Source organism: Natator depressus, chromosome 5 (assembly GCF_965152275.1).
Source record: "Natator depressus isolate rNatDep1 chromosome 5, rNatDep2.hap1, whole genome shotgun sequence".
Taxonomy (NCBI): domain Eukaryota; kingdom Metazoa; phylum Chordata; order Testudines; family Cheloniidae; genus Natator; species Natator depressus.
The window spans coordinates 24,071,446-24,095,688 of NC_134238.1; the positions used below are offsets into that span (position 1 = coordinate 24,071,446).

General features: G+C 40.1%; 1 protein-coding gene across 6 annotated transcripts in view; it reads left to right on the forward strand.

The window, feature by feature from the left end:
- The window catches only part of RAI14 (retinoic acid induced 14), a 123,124-nt gene extending 100,103 nt beyond the window's left edge, over positions 1 to 23,021 (forward strand). For 3 of the 6 annotated variants that reach the window (XM_074952436.1, XM_074952435.1, XM_074952438.1), the window contains 15 exons: positions 1,068 to 1,132; positions 3,154 to 3,211; positions 4,099 to 4,169; positions 6,854 to 6,960; positions 10,054 to 10,232; positions 10,855 to 10,883; positions 11,862 to 11,948; positions 12,484 to 12,570; positions 13,268 to 13,325; positions 13,750 to 13,868; positions 14,374 to 15,906; positions 17,147 to 17,296; positions 20,632 to 20,697; positions 20,967 to 21,026; positions 21,183 to 23,021. In XM_074952436.1, the coding sequence (XP_074808537.1) occupies positions 1,068 to 1,132; positions 3,154 to 3,211; positions 4,099 to 4,169; positions 6,854 to 6,960; positions 10,054 to 10,232; positions 10,855 to 10,883; positions 11,862 to 11,948; positions 12,484 to 12,570; positions 13,268 to 13,325; positions 13,750 to 13,868; positions 14,374 to 15,906; positions 17,147 to 17,296; positions 20,632 to 20,697; positions 20,967 to 21,026; positions 21,183 to 21,416 (2,903 nt within the window). In that variant the 3' untranslated portion in view covers positions 21,417 to 23,021. Of the gene's footprint in view, positions 1 to 1,067; positions 1,133 to 3,153; positions 3,212 to 4,098; positions 4,170 to 6,853; positions 6,961 to 10,053; positions 10,233 to 10,854; positions 10,884 to 11,861; positions 11,949 to 12,483; positions 12,571 to 13,267; positions 13,326 to 13,749; positions 13,869 to 14,373; positions 15,907 to 17,146; positions 17,297 to 20,631; positions 20,698 to 20,966 lie in introns of all 6 variants that reach the window. The other 3 variants (XM_074952437.1, XM_074952439.1, XM_074952440.1) reach the window with 3 other exon arrangements.
- Positions 23,022 to 24,243: the final 1,222 nt, after the last annotated feature.

The following is a 24,243-nucleotide window of genomic DNA, read 5'->3' on the forward strand; positions in this document are numbered from 1 at the left end:
CTCTTGGCCGCTTCTTTCTCTTCTTCACAGTTGGTATATGCTAACTTTTTTCTTTCTAACTTCCACGTTTCTTCCAGGGTTATATGCATAAAGGCTGATGAGGTATTGCAGTCTTTGCTCTTGTTTCTATAAACAGTATTGCATTGTTAGATAGTATTGATAACTCACAAATTGATAAAACAGGCACAAAAGGAGACTGCTGAGTGTATGTCCCTGGTGAGTGTGTTACAGGTCATCCTCTCTGCCTCATCTGCAGAGGATACAAGTCTGTTACAGCCCCAGCTAGAGGGGCCTGGCTTTTTCGCTCAAGGTGTAGCAGCTCCTGCTTTTAGCTCTGGATGTCCCTGGCTCAGTCCCAAGATGACAGCTGTCTCAAAAGCACTTGCTGAACATATCTGTGCAGCAATTCTGGAGAGCTCTAAGTGAGGCTGCATGCCTATAAAAGAGGGAATTACTTGTTTTCTGTAAATGCACCCATATATTGTGATCTAGGTAGGATATTTTAATATGCCCATCTCTGTTGTGGTATCTAGGCAATGGTGAGCACAATATTGATTTTTTAAAGAAACAAAAGTTACACACACAGCTTCATTCCCTTTGGTAAGAAAACATGAACTAGGGTGGTCGGACCAAATGCACCCTTTGGGCGATAGATTGACTTCTGTCCAGGTGGATTCTTACAAAGAACGGCTATACTGGTCAGACCAAAGGTCCATCTAGCCCAGTATCTTCCTGTCTTCTGACAGCGGCCAATGCCAGGTGCCCCAAAGGGAATGAACAGATAATCAAGTGATCCACCCTCATCACCCATCCTCATGCAAATCTTACATAAGGTTTGCATGGCCTTATACGTGTAGGATCATAAACTGGAATTATTTTGTGGCACCTGAACTGAACCAGTAGTCTCTACTTTTGGAATAAGACTTAACTGTCTTTAGTCTGGTGTGGAGTTGTCTTCTTTCCCCAGCCCCCTCTTTGATTCTATTGGGGTGAGAACCGTACATAATTTCACCTTTGTGCAATTCATAATTATGAATATTTAATTTGCTTTGTTTTTATTAATTTAGGGCACACTGCTTTACATCTTGCAGCAAAGAACAGCCACCTTGATTGCATCAAGAGGCTTCTCCAGGTAAAGTAAAACGAAACTGATTTTTAGATCACTAACATATGTTCACTAGCTCTCTTGCACCACTGCTAAATGTGGCTCTTTTAGTTCGACCACTTGTTCCACCTGATCATCTGCACCAGAATCTTGCATTCTTGGTGTCCCTCAGCTTTAGGGCCCTTCTTCCCTGGTCTGCGCCCCCTGTCTAAATTGGGGAAGGATAGCATGATATCCTCATTGAGGTCCTTGGGTTTGGAACTTGTTTCTCCCACCCCCAAACCCATTAGCCTAGCAGTCTCCAGGATGGATTCCATGTGAATTGCAAGGTCTACCTAATTTACTGCTCTTTTCCTAAGGTAGCAAGTAAAGAAGTAAAGAGGATTGCAGGCGAGGAAATCAACGTGACTGGCACAGTAGCCCTGCTTGCCTAGGAAGATGGTGGAATGTAAAGCAGCGATAACAGATTTGAGGTGGAGGAAGTGACTGTAGTCATGGCACTTTGCCTCTGCTCGTCTCTTGAACAAATGTTTAGAGAGTGCCATGGGTTGGGGGTTAGTGGGATGGACCTTGCAGGGGGAGAGAGTCAGAGGCATTAAGGGAAGATGGAGGACAGAATAGCAAAGGTAACCTCTGGCTGAGCCAGCAGAGGAGAGAGCGGGGAGTTGAGAATTAAGAGTGGTGTAGACAGGACCTGCAGATGGGAAGTAGTGGGGGCAAGTGAGTGATGTTGAAGGAGACAAGGTGATAGTTGGAAAGAGAGAATTTGGATATTGAGAGATGGGACCCAATCGTTAATGGCAGTTCTAATCGAACCAGTGATAGCATAGACAGTGACATCCAGTTGTCGCTGGTTATACTGCATGCAGTAACGGGTTAATTCAACTACCAATAGTGGATGGATGTGGGTGGGTGAGTATGAAAGTACCCATTCACTCACTCAGCTGCTACAGCAGCTAACTGCTTTGTTGGTTATGTATTATTTATCTCTTTGTAAACAATTAGAAACCAGCGAGAATGCAAGAAATTGGTAGCATTAGTTTGTTCATGCTCTGATCACACTCCTCTATTTCTTTGCGGACTTGCTTTATGTGATGTAAGCTGTTACAAATGTGAGGAAGGCATAAGATCAACACGTGTCTTTGAAGTTGAGTTCAAGAAGACTAGATGTACATCTTAAATTTTAAATGTATTGGCTTCCTTTATTGAAGCTGGTAATGTATTTGCAACTGAGCCCACTTACCCAGCAGTTTTGCTAAAGTTTATAGATAGATAGATGTGCTGTGTTTAAAGGCCTGGAGCTAATATTTTTCATTTTAAAAACCAGTTCTTTTAAAAATACCACTTTAGTCTAATGCATAATATTACTAAAGTTTTATGCGCTGAAAAATGCCATGTTAAAGAACTGTTAAGATTTATTACTTTAACTAGGTATGATGGTAAAAGTATTAAAGGAAAGCCAGGATTTTAAAATTATTCAGTAATGGCTTTTTGAAAAATTCTCATGAAGATAGATTATAATTGTATTTATTATCTTAATAGTCACTTCATTTAATATACCTAAAGATGAAGCATACATTTTCTTTAACAAAGATTGTAAATAATGTAGACAAACTGCATTATAAAATGGGTTTGTTTGGTTTTTTTAAATAAAATTTGGAGGTGGGGATTTTTTGTGAGTACTCTTTACACAAGACAGCCAGATATAGACTGTTGAATGTATAGTTTCCTTTATTCTGCAACTTTTGATCATCTTCATTGGCCAGGAGGGTTACGGGGTCATGTCTTCCTCCCAGGAGTGTTGTCTTCCATAACTCCAGTGTATGTGTTTCAGCAAGTGGGATGCATGCTAAAGTAGTTAGGATTTATTGAGAGGAAAACTATTCCTTCTAATGATTAACCCAGTGTTTATTGGTTTTTATGGCCTGGGACATCTGTGGTAGTTCATAAAGCTGGTTGTCCCAAGAGGTCATCCCTCTGTACTTGCAGCAAACAAATGCTTTGTGTTCTTTTATTTTTCTCTAAGCATTTTCTTTTTCGTTCTACAGTCTAAATGCCCAGCAGACAGCATTGACAACTCTGGGAAAACAGCTTTACATTATGCGGGTAACTTTTCTATTGAAAACTTGTTATCCACTCTCTCATTCTGGCATTTACACAATCCTAGACATTCTCTTTTATGCTAGAGCTTGATAAATGTTATCACATAAATCCAGTAACTCCTTGTGTGATTTTCATGTTATGGCTGGAAAAGTAGTCAGCACCATGGTAAGATACATTAAAGTAGGCTCTGCTTCTGTTTCCTCATAGAACTACATTTTCTTCACTTTTCTTTTAATTTTTTCTTGTTTATAGCTTCTTGACATTGTTTCAGTGTGTCTGCTTTTTTTTTTAAAAGTTACAATGAACTCCCTGCTTAAATCAATGGCATCTCAGTTTTACTGATTGTAGTGACATATGTCCAGATGGCCAGTAAACTTCAGCGTTGCTACACTCCAAACAAGTGAATCAAACGTATTGCTTTTAAAATCATGTACAGTTAACAGGGGTACTCATGAAAGTGCCAAGAAAGGTGCTATAATGTATTAAGGGTCAAGTTGTTCATGGTTTTGGGCAAAAAGACTATCCTCTTCTGCTACTCTGGGCTGTGATTACTAGTTTATTTTAAAATATAATTTGCTTTTCTCAATTCATGCTCTTTGTATTCTGCCCACCCTCCTCCTGCTTGGACAGTAAAAAAAGACAAATCAATTTGATTGGTTAGTTCTCAGACACTAACATAATGCTGCAGTCTTTGGTTTGCAAGCAGGCAGGGAAATGTCTAAATCTGCAAATGCCCTTTCAGTGGATTTTTTTAAAGAGAACCTCTAATATTTTTCAGTGTGAATGTCTGAGTTGAGCTCTTTGATGCTTCCACCATTATACACTGGCAGTGCAGAGACAATAGACTTTAAAAATGGATTTAATTGATTTTTATTCATTTTTTTTTTCAGCTTCATGTGGCTGCCTTCAAGTAGTTCAACTTTTGTGTGAGCACAAATGCCCAATTAATGTCAAAGATTTGGTATGTACTTTATCTCACTGAACACTTTAAAATGATTTTCCATCTTTCAATCTGGCAAACGTCTATTACAGCAGTTTCTAAGCAATACTTTTCCTAATTTCCCTTATTTCCTTTGGGGGGAAGTTGCCTTTACATCTGACCTGCTGGTGCACACCTGAAAGAGAAGTGCTTCACCACCTAATGCAAAAAAGACCAAACTTGCTGCTCATGAAAGTGAGGGATTTGTGCTAGTGGCCAGAAACAGGCATATGGCCTTGATCCAAAGCCCATTTGAATCTGCTGGAGTTTTTCCGTTGACTCAGGTTGGCTGTGGTTGAGGCACATTGTGTGGACAAGTCCTGACCAGCAAGTCTCTTCCTTCTGCTACCTTATTACTTACTATTTGTATTACCGTAGCATCTTGGAGCCCTAATCATGGACCAGGACCCTGTTGTGTTAGGCACCGTACAAACACAAAGGAAAAAGACCGTTCCTCCCCCTCAAAGAGTTTGTAATCTAAGTATAAGACAAGAGACAACAGATGGATACAGACAGGTTGACAGAGGAATACAAGGAAACAGAGACAATATTGGTCAGCATAATAGGCTGTGGTGTCAGCAGGCCAGCAGCCTAAGTGTTGTCAAGCTTTTTATAGGCTTCACAACTGATTAAAAGCTAATTCATTATGCTAATTAACCTGTCACGAGAGAGTTACTGGAAAACAGCTAAAGACTATCCCATCTCTAGTATTGAAGAAAATGGAAAGTCCCTCTTCTTTTATAGAGAAAAGTTGTCAAATGAGTGCCATAGAATCACAGAATATCAGGGTTGGAAGGGACCTCAGGAGGTCATCTAGTCCAACCCCCTGCTCAAAGCAGGACCAATCCCCAATTTTTGCCCCAGATCCCTAAATGGCCCCCTCAAGGATTGAACACACAACCCTGGGTTTAGCAGGCCAATGCTCAAACCACTGAGCTATCCCTCCCCCCTATATGTGCCAGCCCTTCTCTTTTCCCACATTTGTAAGGCAAAGGTGGCAGCTATAGTGAGCCCTTGCAAGTTAAATGTATCTTGAATTTGAGGTGGTGAATCATCTCTTGTATAGCACAGATTATTATTACAGAGGCGTGTTGTAAAGCACACTCTGGACTGCACCTTTGTGCTTGCCCTGCTAACACACAACCCACTCCACATGTAACTTGTATATACTCTGGGGGTGCTGGAACAATTTTTATAATGGGGGTGCTGAGAGCCATTGAACCAAACTCTAAACTCTTTATATAATGGAAATCACTTCAAGCCAGGGGGCACTGCAGCACCCCTAGTTCCAGCACCTCTGTATATACACAGTGACACTGAATACTTGCTCATGTTGTTGAGTTTGGAATAAATGGTTTGCATTATCATGTTGGGGAGACTGATGTTCCCTGTTCCTCCTTATTAGCTGGAGGTAAGGGAAGCTGTTTGTGGTGGTGTGGAGTTTTTTGCTTTCAGTGGAAACATGCTATGTGGACATGAGGGTATGGTTAAAGAGTGCCCCAGGACTTGGCATGTCTTTTCTCTTGAGTGTGTGTGGGGGTGGAAAGAAATATGATGCTTAACCTTCCTGTAAAACAATTTTTTTGTTTATGGACTAGCTAACAAGAGATTGAACAATGTATATCCATCTATATATATTAGGCCCTTTTATTGCCTTGGCTGCCATTACCATAGCATCTGAGCTCCTTTCTATCTTTAACGTGTTAACTTCACAACAGCTCTGTGAGCTAAGGAAGTGCTGTCTTCCCCATTTTATAGAGGGGGAACAGAGACATAAAGACACTAAGTACTTTGCCCTAGGTCAGACAGGACATCCGTGGTGGAGCAGAAAATTGAACCCAGGTCTTCCAGGCTAGCACCCTAACCACTGGACCTCCTCCTTCTCTGAATTTATAGAGACATTGTGGATGGAGTCCACTTTTGCTGGCTGTACTCTGTGTATCCTTTAAGGTTTCAGAGAAGTTAATTTAAAGTATAGTAGCCACCATGAAATGTCCATGGACAAAACAAACACTGAGTTGCATCCAAGCTTTTGAGGTCCTCCTATAAAATTATACCTTGCATGACAAAAGACTGGTGGCATTCCAGAGTTCAGACATAAAAACACTCATGCATGCTGTCTGAACTCAATATCATTTCTCCAGTCAGAGAAACTTCTTCCTTCCCACCTGCCATATCTGGTATTGGGTCTATCACAAAACTCATACTTAGAATTTGTCTCACTTGAAGACTTATCTGGTGTGAAACCTTGTCCTTTTGATTCTATTTACCTAATTCATGTTTAAACTCACCACTTATTGTGGAAATATTTCTTAAGAAATTAAATGATTTATCTAGGACCTTAGAGACCTGCTCTGACCTGCTGTAGAGTTAACCAAAGAGCAAAGGGAGAACGAATAACCAACAGCATTCCTAAAGCTGTGCTGATTGAGATCTCTGTGGATGCTCAGGCAAGGGATTAAATTAAGCCAAATTACATTGCCACTTGTTTCATAACAAACCATGGATTTTTCTTCTTTCGTTTATGAAGGGGAAACTGGATATGCCTTACAATCCATGCTTTGTAGAAGGAAGGGTCATAATTAACGTTTAAATTAACTGAGGGTTGGTTTTTTGGGGGGTGAATGGATTCATTCTTGTTCATAGTTTCTTAAATGTGTTCCTAGGATGGGAATTTACCCCTGTTGTTCGCAGTACAAAATGGCCATGCTGAGATATGTAGACATCTTCTGGATCATGGAGCAGACATCAATTCCAGGGACAAAAATGGAAGGTACAACAAAATAGCTTTGTTGTATTAATGAATTCCATGATATTGACCTTTTGAAATTAAGTTTTTTTTTCTTTTTTCATCATACTTCCCCAGAACTGTCATTAATAGTAAATGTTGACAATTGTATAAGAGGTGGTCACCTGGCTGTGAGAGAAGGCTTGGAGCGTGTGCGGAGAGTTATGGCTAAAGTAAAATTTGAAAGGGTAAATACATAGGGCCAGCTGGCCCCTTTAAAACAGTCTTCACACTTCCAGAGTGGTGTAAAATGGGAGAAAAACACACTTAAATATCCCTCCTACAAGAATCTGGCCAATAACATTCATATACAATCTTTTGAAGGCTGCTTGGTTTTCTCCACTGGATTTTTTCCCATGTCTGACTTGAGTCCACATTTCCAAGTTGGCTCCAGTAACTACAAGACATGTTTCCAGAAGGCTTTCCTGTCTAAAAGGCCATTAAAGTACTGTGATGATCAGATGCTGGAAAACTGCAAGAGAAGACACAACAAAGGACTCCATGATGGAAGTGCTGGAACTGGGGTTATTTAGTTTGCAGAAGAGAAGAGTGAGGGGGGAGTTGATAGCAGCCTTCAATTACCTGAAGGGGGGTTCCAAAGAGGATGGAGCTAGATTGTTCTCAGTGGTGGCAGATGACAGAACAAGGAGCAGAGGTCTCAAGTTGCAGTGGGGGAGGTCTAGGTTGGATATTCGGAAACACTGTTTCACTAGGAGCGTGGTGAAGCGCCAGAATGGGTTACCTAGGGAGGTGGTGGAATCTCCATCCTTAGAGGTTTTTGAGGCCTGACTTGACAAAGCCCTGGCTGGGATGATTTAGTTGGGGTTGGTCCTGCTTTGAGCAGGGGGTTGGACCAGATGACCTCCTGAGGTCTCTTCCAACCCTAATATTCTATGATTCTCTGTAGCTGCACCATTTAGTAATATGTTGAATTTATAGGCTCATGATTTGTCAAAATTGCTTTTTAAAGAAGAGCATCCCAAGAGTATTTCCCCACTTTTTCTTTTTACAATTTTGTTAATGAAATTTACATTTTTTAAAAATGTTTGAACTGTTTTATAAACCAGTATTGAAATTGCCAGAGCAAAATGGATTGCTGAGGAGATCTGGCATTTACACATTGTAATGCACGATAAGATTATTTAGAGCACTTTACAGCATATGGGAAAAATAAGAGTTAGCCCTTACTTTGGACTGATACAGACTAAGTGCATTAGAGCAGTGTTTTGTTCTCAGCTTTTCTAAGAAAAGAAAAAACTAGCCCCTTTGTCCAGTTGCTGAATGGCCTTGTCCTTGTTTTGAATCTACAGTGCTGTCCACTCTGAGAGGTCTCTCTACCTTTCACTTACAGGCTTTCTGTTGACTCTATGGAAACTCTCTTGAAAGTTCATTGTCCACTTGTATGAGAGCATTTCACTCTTCAGTAGACAACACAGTAGTTGTATTCCTGTTCTTTTTAGAAAACAGTAATGGTGAATAGATGGGAGGAAGATGATACTAAATGAGAGAAACTGTTTTTCTTTCTGCCCTCTCCTCCTTGTATGAAGACTAGCTGAACGTATTATATATCTGATTTTGTGGCAATATGTATCACTAATTTATGTAAGCTCTCTTAATATGAAAAAATAAAAATTGGGGTTGTCCAACTTGAATATCCTGTCCAAATTCCAATTGGGCAATTACTCTAAAATCATCTCTGCAATTTCACTTGAATATGATATTCTTCACTTTCCTCCCTTCCACTACTATTTTAACACACTGCAGTGCAATTGCCATCTTTCCACCATGCTTCTGCCCCCAAGTGGTGAGTGAAAGGAGTGCTATAATGTTTTGACAAATATGGAAGGAAACAATTCATTGCCATAAAAAGAACAGGAGTACTTGTGGCACCTTGGACACTAACAAATTTATTTGAGCATAAGCTTTCATGGGCTACAGCCCACTTCATCGGATGCATAGAATGGAACATATAGTAAGAAGATATAGATAGATAGATATAAATACACATACAGAGAACATGAAAAAGTGGAATAAGAGGCTAATTAAGATGAGCTATTATCAGCAGGAGAAAAAAATTTATGCTCAAATAAATTTTAGTCTCTAAGGTGCCACAAGTACTCCTGTTCTTTTTGCAGATACAGACTAACACGGCTGCTACTCTGAAAAAAAATTCATTGCCATGATCGTGTTTGCCATTGTTCTTGTCTGTTCCTTTCAAAGCACAAACTAAAAAACACCAATCTATTAGACCTATTTTCAAGCTGAGGGCAGCGTATTTTTCACAGGAGGGTAAACAAATGCTAGTATGCAGCAAAGTACTTTTGATAAAACTCTTCATCCCTGCAAGTAACTTGGAAGGATTTTAAAAAAATACAGTGTACTCCTGCTGCATGCAATCCACTATTCAAAGCTCTTGACGCTGTTTGTAGGTTGCCTAGCCTTGGAGTTGGGATTGACTGCTAAATTTTTGTGGGATAACAAGATATTTTGGTTTTCTAGAGGAGATTTGAGCTGTCCTCCTTCACTGTGTGTCTTATTTATTCTCACAAGGGGCTTTTCAATTTATTTTGCTTTTTGGCTGAAATGAGTAAATCTCCATGGTTGTATCTGCGTTCACTTAAAAGCAATGAGTGAAATGCAGCTGTATTCAAATAGATGCTCTTGTCCTGCACCATGACTCTCAGGGCTGTAGTTTGATCTTGGCTCTGGCATCTGACAGCCTTTCTAATCAGAAGCTGTGTCTGTGCCAGTTTCCTTTTGAAAACTGGACAGCCTGCTGATAAAAGCTGCCCATCAGGTACCTCCTCTTGGAAGTGCAGTGATGAGACTCAAGATGGAGCCAGGATCAGAATGCCAAATTCCTCAAAAAGGCCCTGGGGTAGGGTGGGGGCTGGGGTGGGAGCAGGTGTGTGGGGAGAAATGAGGAGAGAAATTGTGCATGTTGATTTAAAAAAACAAATCTTGGATTTTATGGATGTTTGTCCATGACTCAGGATGTTTTTCCCAAAAAAGTTATGTGACAGAGCTACCGCCCTAAGAGTAGAATCGTTACACTTGGGCTCTGTGTGTTTTCTCTAGAACTGCTTTGATGCTGGCTTGTGAAGCTGGCGGCCTTAACATTGTGGAAGCCTTGATCAGAAAGGGTGCTGACTTCAGCCTTGTAGATGCCCTTGGACACGATGCCCTACATTACTCCAAGCTCTCTGAGAATGCCGGGATTCAGAGCCTCCTCCTGTCGAAGATGTCTCCGGATGCCGGTATGTGAGAGGAAATAATGTCAGTTTGAACTGACCCAGATCAGTTTTCAACAAGAAGTGAATTTACTTTTTGCACTATCTTGAAATGAGCTAGTTCTTGCAGGTAATTAGCATGCTTTTTAACTTAGCACTGCACCCAGTTTGCGAGGTGCTTCCTAAAACACAGAAGTGATCCCTGCTCCAAAAAACTTGCCCGATAGTATTCCAGGGGGCTAGTGGAGCAATAGGGAGCAGCTATGAGGAAGAGGAACAGAGGGAAATTACTGCAGTAACATAGCAAGGGCTAGCACACAGCATGGAGTTGGGCTTTTTATTCTGTGAAGGGAATAAATTAAAGTTCTTAGCTGGCTAATTTTGTATACGCTTCCCAGTGATGGATGTCATGGAGAGGCTCTAATGTAGAGAGGGGAGTGGCTTTGTGGACTCTTTCAAGAAGGGTATTCCAAGTATGTAGGCAGCATGAAAGAAATGCAGGAGACTTGTTGGAGAAGAAGCAGACAAATGGGATATCCAGGCTGGCATTGCAGGCAGTCAGGGTGGGGTGGGGCCATGCAAAGACATTATTGCTTTTTTTCTTAATGGTATTTAACATAAAACACTTTTCCCCCTCCCTGCTCTACAGATACGAAGTCACCAACAAAGCCAAAGCAGGTATTTGTCTCTCTCATGTTACTTGAAAATATTCAGACTATACAGGTCTGTGAAAATGATAAATGGCATATGCTTAAAAGCACCAATAAATGTCACTCTGAGATTTACCTGTAATTATAATGTTCTATAGTATGAATGTTTGAGTTGCTCATAGTAGAAGCATGTTGCAGAAATATATTGCTTTAATAGCTTTTTTTTTTTTAAACCTTGCCTTTTACAAGATTCAGTAACCAATCAGCTTTGGGGAGGCAGGGAAAGGGTGCTGGGGGGAAGGGTGTGGTTCTGTGGTTAGGGAGAGGAAGCACAAACTCTTGTGGAAAAACTCAAGAGTTTAGGCCCCAAGACTGGACTTTCTCACACCTTGATTATGGAGACAGACAAAGGCAAAGCTTTTCAACAGGAAACAGATATTCCAGGGTTACAAGGGGTATTGCTGGGATGCCCTTTGCTGGAGAGCCCAGTGGTGAAAATCCCACCAGGTTGAAGCAATAAAAATGCCCTACTAGCACTTATTAGGAGCATAATATTTTGGAGGGTGCACACCCCATTAAAGTGAGAAGCGATGGAGTGACTGATTCAGGCGCTCTCCTTCCAGAAGAAATAGTTCTTTCATGCTATCCAAACACAAGAGTGGTTGACGAAGAAGAAAAATAATGGCCATTCATGGTCAGCTAATTAAGCTGTGAACGAATGATGTATTTGAGATTACTAGTAAATGCTAAACCTTTCATCAGCTTGTGCTTTTTCACTAAATCTTTGTTTTTGCTGAAGCATGAATTGCAAGGGGGGTGGGGGCCATCCTTGTCTTCAAGCATGCCTAGTATCTTGCCTACTATAGCAATGTAGTTATTGTGGAGAAGCTTGAATGAGACAAGGAACAAATTGCTCAAGTTATGTGGGGTTTTTAATAAAACTGCTTACTCAGACTTTACTAACCAAATTAACAAACCTCCATTCTCTGGCCTGTGAAACTTTCAGCATGACCAAGTCTCTAAATTAAGTTCAGAAAGAAGTGGAACTCCAAAAAAACGCAAAGCCCCACCTCCTCCTATCAGTCCTATCCAGGTAAAGAAAAAGTCCAAGTTTTGAACATTTTGATATTTGTAGTGGGATGGGAAAGATCCAGAGCACAATGTGAATGATGCTGGCAAAATCTGCTGTTATTTTATATGTCTGTCTCATGTGTTATGAGTAGATATTTTTTTTTTTTCTGAGGTTAGGCTGACATCTTGAAAACCCATATTGGTTACAGTTATTAAGAAAGCTGCTAGAAATGTGGCATGGTCTAAAAGCTGCACATAACGGTGGTCTCTTTTGATGAATGGCTTAAAATGCACTTCCACATACAGATAGCTGTAGAAATCCAATAAGGGGAGAGAGCAGGAAAGATCTATAATATAGGATTAAATTACAGCTTAACAAATAGGTTATTAAACTGAAACATTGCTCATGTCTGGAAATAATGCATGTGTGCTGCTAGCTAAGAACAGCATTGAGTAATTAGGTTTGCTCTTTGGTGCTAACGCAGGATTATTGCATATGTTAACCCAGGCAGTAGAACTCCCTAATGTATATACACACACACGCACTTCTTTTTCAGTTTAGTGATTTGTCCTCTCCACGTTCAGCAACCTCAACTCCAATTGCTGGAAAAGGACAGGTGTTCTTCACTGAGCAAGTATGCAAGGTATATTTACTCTTGCTGTTCTGTCATTTTAATAAACTTTGGCTGTATTTAAGGGGATAAAAATATAGAACTTGGATAATCCACATCAGTGACTGGGAGATCCACTGTGAATGGTTGAATTTTGATAAATAAATGGTTTATGATGTGTGTAAAATCAAAGGGCATATATTTTGTAAACTTATTTTGATATTTTCTTTCAGTAAATGTGGTGGTAATTCATAATAAATGAGTAAATGTTTTGCATCTTAACACACAGTAGCAAGTTATTTAGTGCTAACAAAGTGCCTGGCACTGTTCATTACATACAATAAAGACAGTCCTCGTTCAAAAGATTTCATTGGGATGAGTAGCCACTTGCTACTGTGTGATTTCAGCCTATGTTATCGAAGTCTGTAGTCCTTTGATGTTTTAAATATATCATACGCACTACATTGCATAATTTAGCGCACAGGCAAAGACTTTCAAAACTGCCTGCGGGAATATGGATGCCCAGATCACATTAATTTTAATGGGAATTGGGAGGCCAAATCTCTTAGGTGAATTTAAAAATCTGGCCCCTAACTTTTAAGGAATGTTGTTTGGAACAAGACATCAGCCCCAGAGCATCCATTCTGCAGGGCTTGACCTCATTCCATACTCATTTCTGTGAAGTCTAGAACTTCTTGAAGTGAAATGGTTGTCTCCTTGTGTCTCACAGGAAGAGATCAGCTCCATTCAGCGAGATAACAAGGATAGATTGAGTGATAGCACTACAGGTAAGGTGAATAATAAAGCCTTCTTTAATTCTCAAAGCTTATTCTTTTTATCAACTGTCTTTTAGAACCATTTAAATGTAGGAATAATGGTAATGATATTAGAGAATGGTTTCAGCATTGTAACTCTTTAGAAAAACTGACGTGCCAGTGATTAAACCATTTTTAGAAATCTAGCTAGAAATAATTCCTTCATTTGGCATATTAATGGTGTCCTTCTGGGACACGTGGCATTGGCCTCTGTCAGAAGGCAGGATACTGGGCTAGATTGACCTTTTGGTCTGACCCAGTATGGCCGTTCTTATGAAAAAAAAAAAAGTTCACACCATCTCAAAGTCATAATGATTTTATGTGAAAGGATAGCAAAAGCAGGAAATACGTCATCACTTCAGTTGTTTTAAATGGTTTTAAACCATTTTTTTTAAAGGTGCTGATAGCTTACTGGATATAAGTTCTGAAACTGACCAGCAAGATCTGCTTGTATTGTTGCAAGCAAAAATTGCTTCTCTAACACTACACAATAAGGAGTTACAAGACAAATTACAGGTATGTATTACGTTTATGCACCTAATTCAAAGGAAAGGGGATCTTTCAGTTCTTGAGTAGCGGAATAAAGAACTGCTTTGTTTTGTAGTGATGTGCTGTGAAGATAAATTAAAAGACAGTTTGTAGGTAGTAAGAGTTTCAAGAAATCAAGAGGAAACTTTGACTTCGAGTATTAAATCGTTTGCAATTCTCATTTTTCCCATAAATTAGTTGATAGCCTTTTTTTTTTTTAAAGATGGAGTTAATTATTTCAGAACTCTGGCTAATGACTGAGGGTTTTCAGCATTTTAACTCTCATAGCTTTTGATCCTTTTTGTGCTTCAGAAATCATCCCAGGTATTTAGATGCACTTAGCAGCCAGTATCTTCCTTTGCGTGCTAAGCTTTGCTGAAAATCTAGCCCACAATGTTTTCATTGTTCATCTCTGTAGGGCACAGTAAGAGTTCCTTACTTAATCTACTCAGTAACATATATTGTTTTATAAACGCTAATGATTTTTATGCAGGAAAAAGCACCCAGAGAAACAGAAATGGATTCCACCTTAGATTCCTATCATTCCACCCAAACAGAGTTTGATCAGTCAGTGGATAGACAAAGTCAAACTTCAGCTCAGGAGCTAAAATCATCCTCATTAAATGCAACACAAACTCAAGAGAAGTCAACAAGCAACAATGAGGTAAAAATTAAGCGTCTACAAGAAGATTTAAAGGACTTGCAGAGGAAATTAGATAATTCCGAAGCAAAAAGAAAGTACTTAGAGACCCAACTTCAGTCTAGAATCCCAGAAACAATTAATTTAAACAGTGCAGATATTTCTGAAAATAGCTCTGATCTTAGCCAGAAACTTAAAGAAACCCAATGCCGGTATGAGGAAGCTATGAAAGAGGTCTTGAATGTACAAACGCAGATGAAATTGGGCCTTGTTGCTTCTGAAAACAAAGATACTTACTTGGATGTCCATGAACTGAGGGTTACATGTGAGGAAACTGAAGTGCTAAAGCAAGAACTCAGGAAAGCATTAGAGGAAAGTGAAAGGCATAAAGAGAAAGTGAGAGAGCTACAGGAAAAACTTGAAGAAAGAGAGCAGAACGTTGCTAGCAAAATGTCTATAGAAGAATGTGAGGAAATAAAAAATTCTTATTGTTCAATAATTGAGAACATTAACCAAGAGAAAGCTTTGTTGATCGAGAGATACAAAGAAGGGCAAGAAGAAATCAAAAGGCTACAAGACAAGTTAAATCAGATGCAGTTGGAATCCAGTGATGAAGCTCGGGAGATAAAAGAAGCAAGGGATAGAATGATAGATAACCTACACAGACAAGTTAGTGAGCTGTCTCAGTTGTACAAAGAAGCACAAACAGAGCTTGAAGATTACAGGAAGAGGAAAGCATTAGAGGATGTAGCTTTGGAATACATTCCTAGAGATGAGCATGAGAAACTGATGTGGGTAACAAATTCATTGAAAGATAAAGCTGAAGATGCATTATCTGACATGAAGTCCCAGTACACACAGGTATTAAATGAAGCAGCTCAGCTCAAGCAACTAATAGATACTCAGAAACAAAACTCTGTACCAGTTGCTGAGCATCTTGAGGTGGTAACTGCTCTCAGGTGTACGGCAAAGGAAATGGAAGAAGAAATAAATGAGTTTAAGGAAGAGCTTATTAACAAGGAAACTGAGGTAAGAAATCTGCAGAAGGAATTGTTGGAAGAAAAAGCTGCAATTAAGGAAGCAATGGTGCCCAGAGCTTCATATGAAAAACTCCAGTCATCGTTAGAAGGTGAAGTTAATATTTTGTCATCCAAACTAAAGGATTTAATGAAAGAGAAAGAGAATGTGTCCGTAGATGCTGCACAATTGAGAAATGAAGTCTTGCAATTAAAAGGGGAAAAAGAAGGTATTCAAACTCTCCTTGAGGGCAAGGAGCAGGAAATAAATGGACTTTACCGTAAGTACCATCAAGCTCAAGAAGATCTTCTTGACATGAAAAGATATGCAGAAAGCTCGTCAAAGCTAGAAGAAGATAAAGATAAAAAGGTTAGTGATTCATTAAAGAGATTGGGTTTCCTGGATGTTTAGACCTTATAAAGCAACTTGAGTAACGCATGCAGTTCACAGCTCAATATTAAACAAAGTGTCACGGAGTATAACTTTTGAATACACCTTTCTGCCTTGTAATCTAAGGTCCCAGAATCCCATCTTTAATACTGATAAAAGCTTGTTTGGCTAAATGCATATTTGACCCTGCGGAGATCCCCACAAGGAGAGCTGCATGATCTGTCACTGTCAGGTGAAGTCATATGGGGCCCAGGTGCCCAAGTGCTTGCACTCCTGTTTTGAAATGATGGAAGTGGGAGTTAGAACAGGGAGAGATCCTCAGGGAGAGAAGTTTTGCAAACCTAAATAAAGATGCACAAGTGACCAAAGATCCTACAGTTCTTATTTTACCCAGATCATTTCACCCATCCCTACTCGTCTTTTTCCATAATTGGGATATCTGAGAGCACAGAGTTCTTATAATAGAAAATGGGCCACAGATGTGGTAGCTGGCTGTGTAACATTTTGCTGGCTCTGTATACTTGGCCCAAGCGAGCTGCATTTCTGTCTTCAGACATAGATGTATTCAGAGGCTGTGCCCATAGAGTCAGTAAACGCAATATCTCAGTGGTATAAATATTGCTTCACGTAAGTTGTTAAAGCAATGAGTTTCCATTTGGAAATGTGAGAATTCTGTACAAAAGCAAATTTGCTAACAGAAACTGAATGCTTAAAATGGTGGAGGGATGGTGGAGGGAAATTTGGCAGTGAGCCAAGAGGCTTTGGTGGGGAGGGAGCTGGAATGGTGGGGGAGGTGTAGGCAGAAAGAGGAGTAGCATGCCAGAGATTTGGGGGGAAGGAAATAGAGGTAGAAAGGTAAGTAGGAGAGAAACAATTTCTGGGAGAGGCAGATGGAGAGAGCAGCCAGCTGGGAGGACATACATCTGCATGCAGACCTCCCAGTACTGGTGAGGAGCTAGAACTGCCTACTGGCTTGCAGAGTAAGAAGGAGGCACTGCAGAGCTGGCTGAGAAAGAGCTACATCCCTTTGTGTAGACAAAGGGTTGCAGCATGGTGGGAGCACTATAACCTTTTGTTTACCTAGTAGCCGCCTTGTGCCTCAGATCAAGGTAGGGATGCTTTTTCAGAATTCAAAAAAAAGGCACAAATGTTCTCTAAATAAAGCACAGCAAAACCGTATTTCTTGCATCATTTCACATGTACTTTTTTTCCTTGATAGATCAATGAGATGTCCAAGGAAGTTAGCAAGTTAAAAGAAGCATTGAACAGTCTTTCTCAGCTTTCCTACTCAACCAGTGCACCCAAAAGACAAAGCCAACAGCTGGAGGCATTACAGCAACAAGTGAAACAGTTACAAAATCAACTGGCTGTAAGTGTCGGTTTCTTAACTGATAAACTCCAGCTGCTCTGATTGCTAATAGGATGTGAAGTCTTCCTTACAGTGCCCAGTTAAAGTGAAGCACAACTACTGAGTATGAGAAATGGATGCTTAATGCAATAAAGTGATCCCTTTTAATATATGCTATAACTGATAGTAGTGAATCCTCATTATTGTCACAGCAATGCACTCTTTCGACAATAGTACAAAACTGAGTTACTGTATATCCCCAGAGATCTCTCACTTAGATCAGTCAACTTCACTCCATTTTCTGCTCTGGAGATACGGGAAATAGTGCAGCAGTTCCCAATAATTGAAATGATAACTGCATTATACAGGATGCAGTTGCTTAAGCTACTGTGTTGAGGTTAAGCATTAATTGGCATTAAATGGGTTGATAAAATAATTATGGCACCTCCTAAGCAGATGTCATCACATCTCAATACATTTGTTCATTTTGCTGTGTCACAACTAAACTAAACTGTAGCAGAAATGAGAGTTTAGAAAGCCACAGCTTTAAATGGCTATCCAAACCTCTGAGACACTGGGCTGTTAGAGCAATGTTTAATAGTTGATCCAACATGTTATAACTGCAATAAAATGTGGTGTACTTGTGTGGCACTGGTGCCATGATTCATAAAGTACAGAGCCAGTTGGCAGTGGGTTTTTGTGTTGCTCAGAAAGGTGCAGATTTAGTCATCAGTTAAGATCTTTTTGAAAAATAATTAAAAGCTAAAATAAGCCTGATATTTTTGGAAGAAATCTTGTGACAAGTTTCTATCCAAAGAGGCCCATATATTTTTTTAAGAAGATGATAATTTTTCTCAGAATTGTGAACTGCTTTAAATGGTTTTAAAATTGGACCTTCAATGGGGTTTCCCATTTACAAGTAAAGGGCCCACTCCAGCAGAACATGAAGACTTCCAAGCTGCACAGAGCCGAAAAGCATTTTTTAAACCACAAAAAGCTCTTCCTGTGCGTTACGGAGCTGTTCTGGCAGTGCTTAAAGTGGGTGTGTTGGGAGGCCTGCCAGGAGTCGCAGACCCGGCCCCCCCCCCCCCCCCAAAAAAAAAAAAAAAAAAAGTTAAGACTCGACCCTGGTTGCTGAGGAGTATACTTCAGGCATTGTCTTACCAAAGCTGCTGCTCCTAGATTATGAAATACACCTCCCCGCCCCACCCTGCCCCCAAACACAGATCTTTTTTTCAGATCTCTTTAAGCACCAAGTTCTGGGAAGGAAAGCTCTTGTATTTGAGTTCCCAACCTGCTGAGCTACACCGCTTTCCTGGTGCCTGTTGTTCCTTCTCCCCAGTCAGGCAGCAGGAGTTAATGTGGTGCTGAGCTAGAATTAGTCTCTTTCAGGAATACTAGTGGGAGCAATAGACGTAGTAAATCATTTAAACAATAAAACATTTAGGCCAGGTCTACACTAAAACGTTAGGTCAACCCGGCTACATCACGCAGGGATGTGAAAAATCCACACTCCTGAGTGACGTAGTTAAGCCAACCTACTCCCAGTGTAGATAGCGCTTGGTTGACATATGAATTCTTCTGTGAGTAGTGTCACGATATGGTGAGATGGATCTCTGCATGTATTATTGCTTGCTATGATGCAGCTGGTGCTTTGCCTCTTCAGAGGATTTTAGCGCACACTATCAGATTACAAATAACTTCCACAGCATTATTCAAAAACATTTCCAGTGTCAGAGAGCTGCTACATGGGCTTCAGTGCATACCTTTTCTAAACGCTATGCCTTGGTCTGCACTGTCAGGTCTGATGCGGCACTTGATTCTGCTGTACTGTCTTCAGTCTTAGACTTGATTCCGAAGGTCCCCTCTCCCTGTGAGGATACTTCTTGGGTGTCATCTGAAAGAGGCTACCTACCCTCTTTCCCCTCTGCTTCAGACTGTTCTTGTTGGACATTCGCATTGAGAAGGAACTGGGGGTGGTTTGCCTGCCCAGCTCTGTGTGACCTGGGAGCACGATACGAGGTAGCACAGAGCACATCCACAGGCCAAATGGACACTGCTAACAGAAAATCTCCCATCAAGGGCTCAAAAGGCTCATGCACACCTGAAGTGGAGCACCCATAGGGACACATCTCAAAGAACCACAGTTACTGCACAAGCTGAGTTGCCTTTTCTTCTGTTGACCTAAATACTGCCTCTTGGGGAGGTGGATTAACTACAGCAATGGGAGAACCCCTCCCACCGCTGTAGTTAGCATCTACGCTGAAGCACTACAGTGGTGGTGTAGCAGTTTAAGTGTAGACATAGCCCTACTTAAAAATGAAGGCTTATGGCCATCTCGTAGCCTGCTGCCAGAGTTCTGTAGGAGTGTCTCATCTCCAGCTGCTTCCTTTCCTCCACTGCCTAACCACGAGAGCTGGGCCAGAAATGGTTTTCCCTTCCTGTGAAAAGTTTTGAGATTACAAGTTCCACATTGGGATGAACCTGAGACCTTTAAAAGTGGTGTTTTTATGAGCGTGAATGAGTGAGAGGCCAACACACCCTCCTACCCAAGAATAGCCAATAGCCTGGTGGTCAGGAAGCTTGCCTGGGATGTGGAAGTCCCTGGTCTGATTGGGGCAGAGCATGGACTTGCCCTGACCCCAGGCTACTGGCTATTGTGGCGTTGGTGTCTCCTCTCTCTCACCCCACTGATAAGTTTAGGAAAGGGGTGGTATAATGTTAGGGTTGTATGGCCCACTTCTCTCAACCTAGTTTCTAAAACAGAACTTCAGGTTTACTTGGGAGATGGTTCTTGGGCCACAGCATTCTGTGACCACAGAAGAGGGGCTTGTCTTTGGCTGAATATGTAGTAATTTGCTAGAGCTCCATAGGACAGGACCCTTATGAACCTCATCTGCACTAAGAAATCTACTCATTGCTGACAAAGGGGTGTGGCAGTGGGTGCAGTTGAACTGTTGCTGAAAACTGTTTAACTGCAAGTGGTTTAGCTTCCTTGCAGAAAAACCAGCTACAGTTTCAGAGACTGTGGCTGACTGTGGTTTGATCCTGTCTGTCTGCAGCTAAACCATTTTGAGCACCAATAACAGCTGTACTATATACTTTCCTGGTGTAGATAAAGCTATAGTCTCTTAGTGGGCCATACACTTCAAAGGGACCTATTTTGGCTGGCCCAATTGTAAAATACGGCTTGGTGTAATGCATGCATGCAGATGAGCAATATAGTTTTCTTATGTAAGTAAAGATACCATTTTATCATAGCTGTCGAGATGCATGTGCTCTAAAACAAAATGTGGTGGGTTTTTTAAGTGAATTTGCATGCACATTCCTTGACTTGGCATCTTAATATTTTTTAGGAGACAAAGAAACAGCACCAGGAGATTGTATCAGTGTACAGGATGCATCTTCTCTATGCTGTGCAGGTATGATTGCATATTTCTCAGTTATGTGAGGTATGTTGTGTTTTAATGTAAGAGGTCCCTTCTGCAAATCTATAGTGAAAATAGCTTCTTATCTTTTGGTTACCCTAGACAAAAAGTCTGACTATTTAACAGAAATTTAAAGCAACATCCTCTTAAAAAAGATTGGGAGTTGGGGGGTTAATATACTTTTAAAACTACTTATTTATATAAAATTATGAAAGAGTAAAAAGGTGCTAGAATTAAACGTACTTTTTCCTCTTTCTGTCTAGGGTCAAATGGATGAAGATGTCCAGAAAGTGCTTAAACAGATTTTAACAATATGCAAAAGCCAGTCACAAAAAAAGTGAAACAAACTGTTTGTATTGATTCCTGTCATGCTGCCATGGTGTTTAGCTAGGCTCACCTTAACACCAGATTTAAAATTGGCAACCTGCTGCTTTTTTTTTTTTTAGTGAACTGGATTTGTCTCTGCCAGTCTTCCTGTTCATTCTGTGTACTATGACCTAACACATCTGCACATCATCTTCCTTCCCACAAAGTTTTCAGAGTACTGTTTTCATATCCAAAATGCAAGTATTTTTCAGAGCTGTTGTTACTTTGGCCACCCCAGATGTAAAGTGTGGTCCGCAGTGTTGTGTTGTGCTTCACAGCTTCCTTCTTCAATATGGAGATGCTTTCAGGGTGGGCTACAGGTCCCAGCATGCAACACTCCATCTTGACACAAATAGTCACACCTCCTGGGTAAAGGTGAAGTTCTCCATTCTGAGTCCTGGTCCTGGATATTGAAAAGGAGGTAGGCTGTTCTAGTCTGCTCAGTGTTTTTGCCCTTGCATCCTCCCAGATGTGGCCTTTGGTTGGGCATTGTTCATTCACCCATGTAGTAATGAACAAAAGCAGATATTTGTGTGGAATTTTGCTTAGTAAGCCAGAACATCAAGCAACTAAACTTACCTGTAATTTGTTTTATGTTTAACAAGATTAACGTGGATTATGAGTTACCATGTCTGCTGTACACTGAGTATATAAAATCCATGCCGTACATCTTTATACTTAATTGCATTGTCTCAATATTGGACACAATAGTTTATAACATAAACAAAACTAATTTAGAATGTAAAACCATAAATCAGATGAACCTCAAAAGTTCTTTACAAAATAACCCTTTTCAGTAGGTCAAACTCTCTATGCAAATATTCACACTGCTGTTGGCCATGGAGCTCAGGAAAAAATAACACATATACTTCAAGGGAAACAAGGGATTCTAGTGAATGCAGGATGTTTACAGTGAGACTCAATGCCTCACAATTCTTCACCTCACTTTTGTAAAGATCTGCTCTTCAATATATTTTTATTGGCCCTCCAATGAAATTTTTTTGTAACTAAACCATTTTGCTACATGATGTTTGCATTAAACTATATTAACAAATATTTTAGGTAACCATGTTTAAGGCTCTCTTTTTACCCAAAGTATTCAGCTAGACTAGACTAAAGCATAGTTAAGTATTCTCAGCTCGGAAAAACTGTGTAAAGTCATAGATCTGTCAGCATATCCAAGAGCATTGAAGTGTAAATGACCATTCATCCTGCTCTTTCATTAAATGCAGGAGAACATGAGACATTTGTGGTGTCATCTAACAATTTCTACAAGTTTCTTGGGCAGGAGGGGGCATCACTGAAGCCTTTGTCTGTTTTTAAGAATTAAAAGTAGAATTGGAAATGCTTCATGTGGTAAAATGACAGCGAATAGTAGAGAACTAAGGAAGAATATTTCTAAGAACACAGTGCATTTAAGGGTTAAAACCATTCTAGCTTGCAGTTTCAGTTATGGCATTGGTTTTATTCCTGTTGATGGAGATATTTCCAGAGCTACATAATCTATGAACTTTATAGACTCCTAATTTGACAGAATCTATAGTGCCTCAGGCTTACTTGGACACACAGTGCACTTACATCTGATAATTCCTAACAAGGACAAAGCTCAAAAGGATTACAAACTTTTTGCATCATTTAGACCTTTCTGTTACTTTTCTTAGGTTGTTTAACTAATGATTGTTAATTTTGGACAGTATTTTCGTTAGACAATTTGGAAAATACTCCAAAGAAATGTGAAAGGACGACTTTTCTGTATTGCAGCAATTGCATGCTTGAAATTTTTAAGTAAAGTTTAAAACTTGATGAACCATTTTGTAGTTTGCTGTTCAGATTTAGTCTTCTACCTTGTTTTGTTATGCATATTTATTACAATTATCTTTGTGAAATATTGAAAAGTATACACTATAGCATAGCATTTGTTCTTGTATGTAATTTACAAAATGTTTCCTTATGCAGCAAATAAACTATTTCCATTTTTTCATCTTTGCTCTTTTTGTGCATTCAGCTAGAGGTTGTTTGTACTAGGGGAGATAATGCTATAGTACATATTTCAGTTATATTAAACAATATAATATTATGGTTGTGTAGCTGTCAAATGTGCAGGGCCAGCTCTAGGCACCAGCTTCCCAAGCAGGTACTTGGGGCGGCATTTAGAATGGGGCGGCAGTCCGTGTCCCACGGCGACAATTCGGTGGCAGGTCCGCTGCTTTTCCTGCCGCGGCAGCTTTCAGCGGCAGCAATTCGGCAGCGACTGCTTGGGGCGGCCAAATTGGTAGAGCCGCCCCTGCAAATATGTAAGTAATTAAGCTTCTACTAGCTGATTAATAAGGTTAAAGCTGTTTCTCAAATGGACATCCCCCTAGAAAAATGATTTGAAGAAAACAATGTAAGCCTATTAGTCAAGACACATTTATTTTAACATATCAGAATGCAGCCATCCAGTGCTGACCATATGCAATCAGTATAACTACTGTAACCCAATGTAACAAACTAATAGCATCCCAGATTCCTCAACACTAAAGCGCTCCCATTGCCCACTCATCACAGTATGCGTGCGCACACACACAGCCTGGTGATCTGTCCCCAACTACATCTGTCCTCTTCAACATGGGCCACTCCCTCAGTGAAATTCACTTTCAAGACCCACTCTTGAATCACTGGTATCATTGAAGATGTAACTGAAGAAGACTAGTTCTAAATTGTGGCTCTACCCTGAAGAGTGAATATGTAGAAATGTCACCTACACAGGTTGCATTTGGCCAACAAGCTGCAGGTTGGCCTCCCAGGGACTACTAGTGCACTTGAAAATAGGGAAACCTTTGAGAAATCCTATAAAGTACTCCAGAATTGGATTTCATCCAAAACGAGAGTTGGCTAATTACATGTTGTGACATATTTCTCTTTGATTACAGCTCGCTCATCATACTTGTGAGTCCAAGCTTATTTGCTATGTGGTATTCACAAAAAATAAAACTAAATCATTTGTCCTTCTTCCTTCAGTTCCTTGCACTTTTGTAGTCTGCTTGAATCATTCATATTCCCTTTGGAAATAAGTAACATGATGCTGCTGTAATCTTATAAATGTGTAGCAATTAATCTTTATGTCTAAGCAAATGATTATACTGGGACTGATTGCAAAATAAATACTCGATACAGAAGAAGACAATCTACATT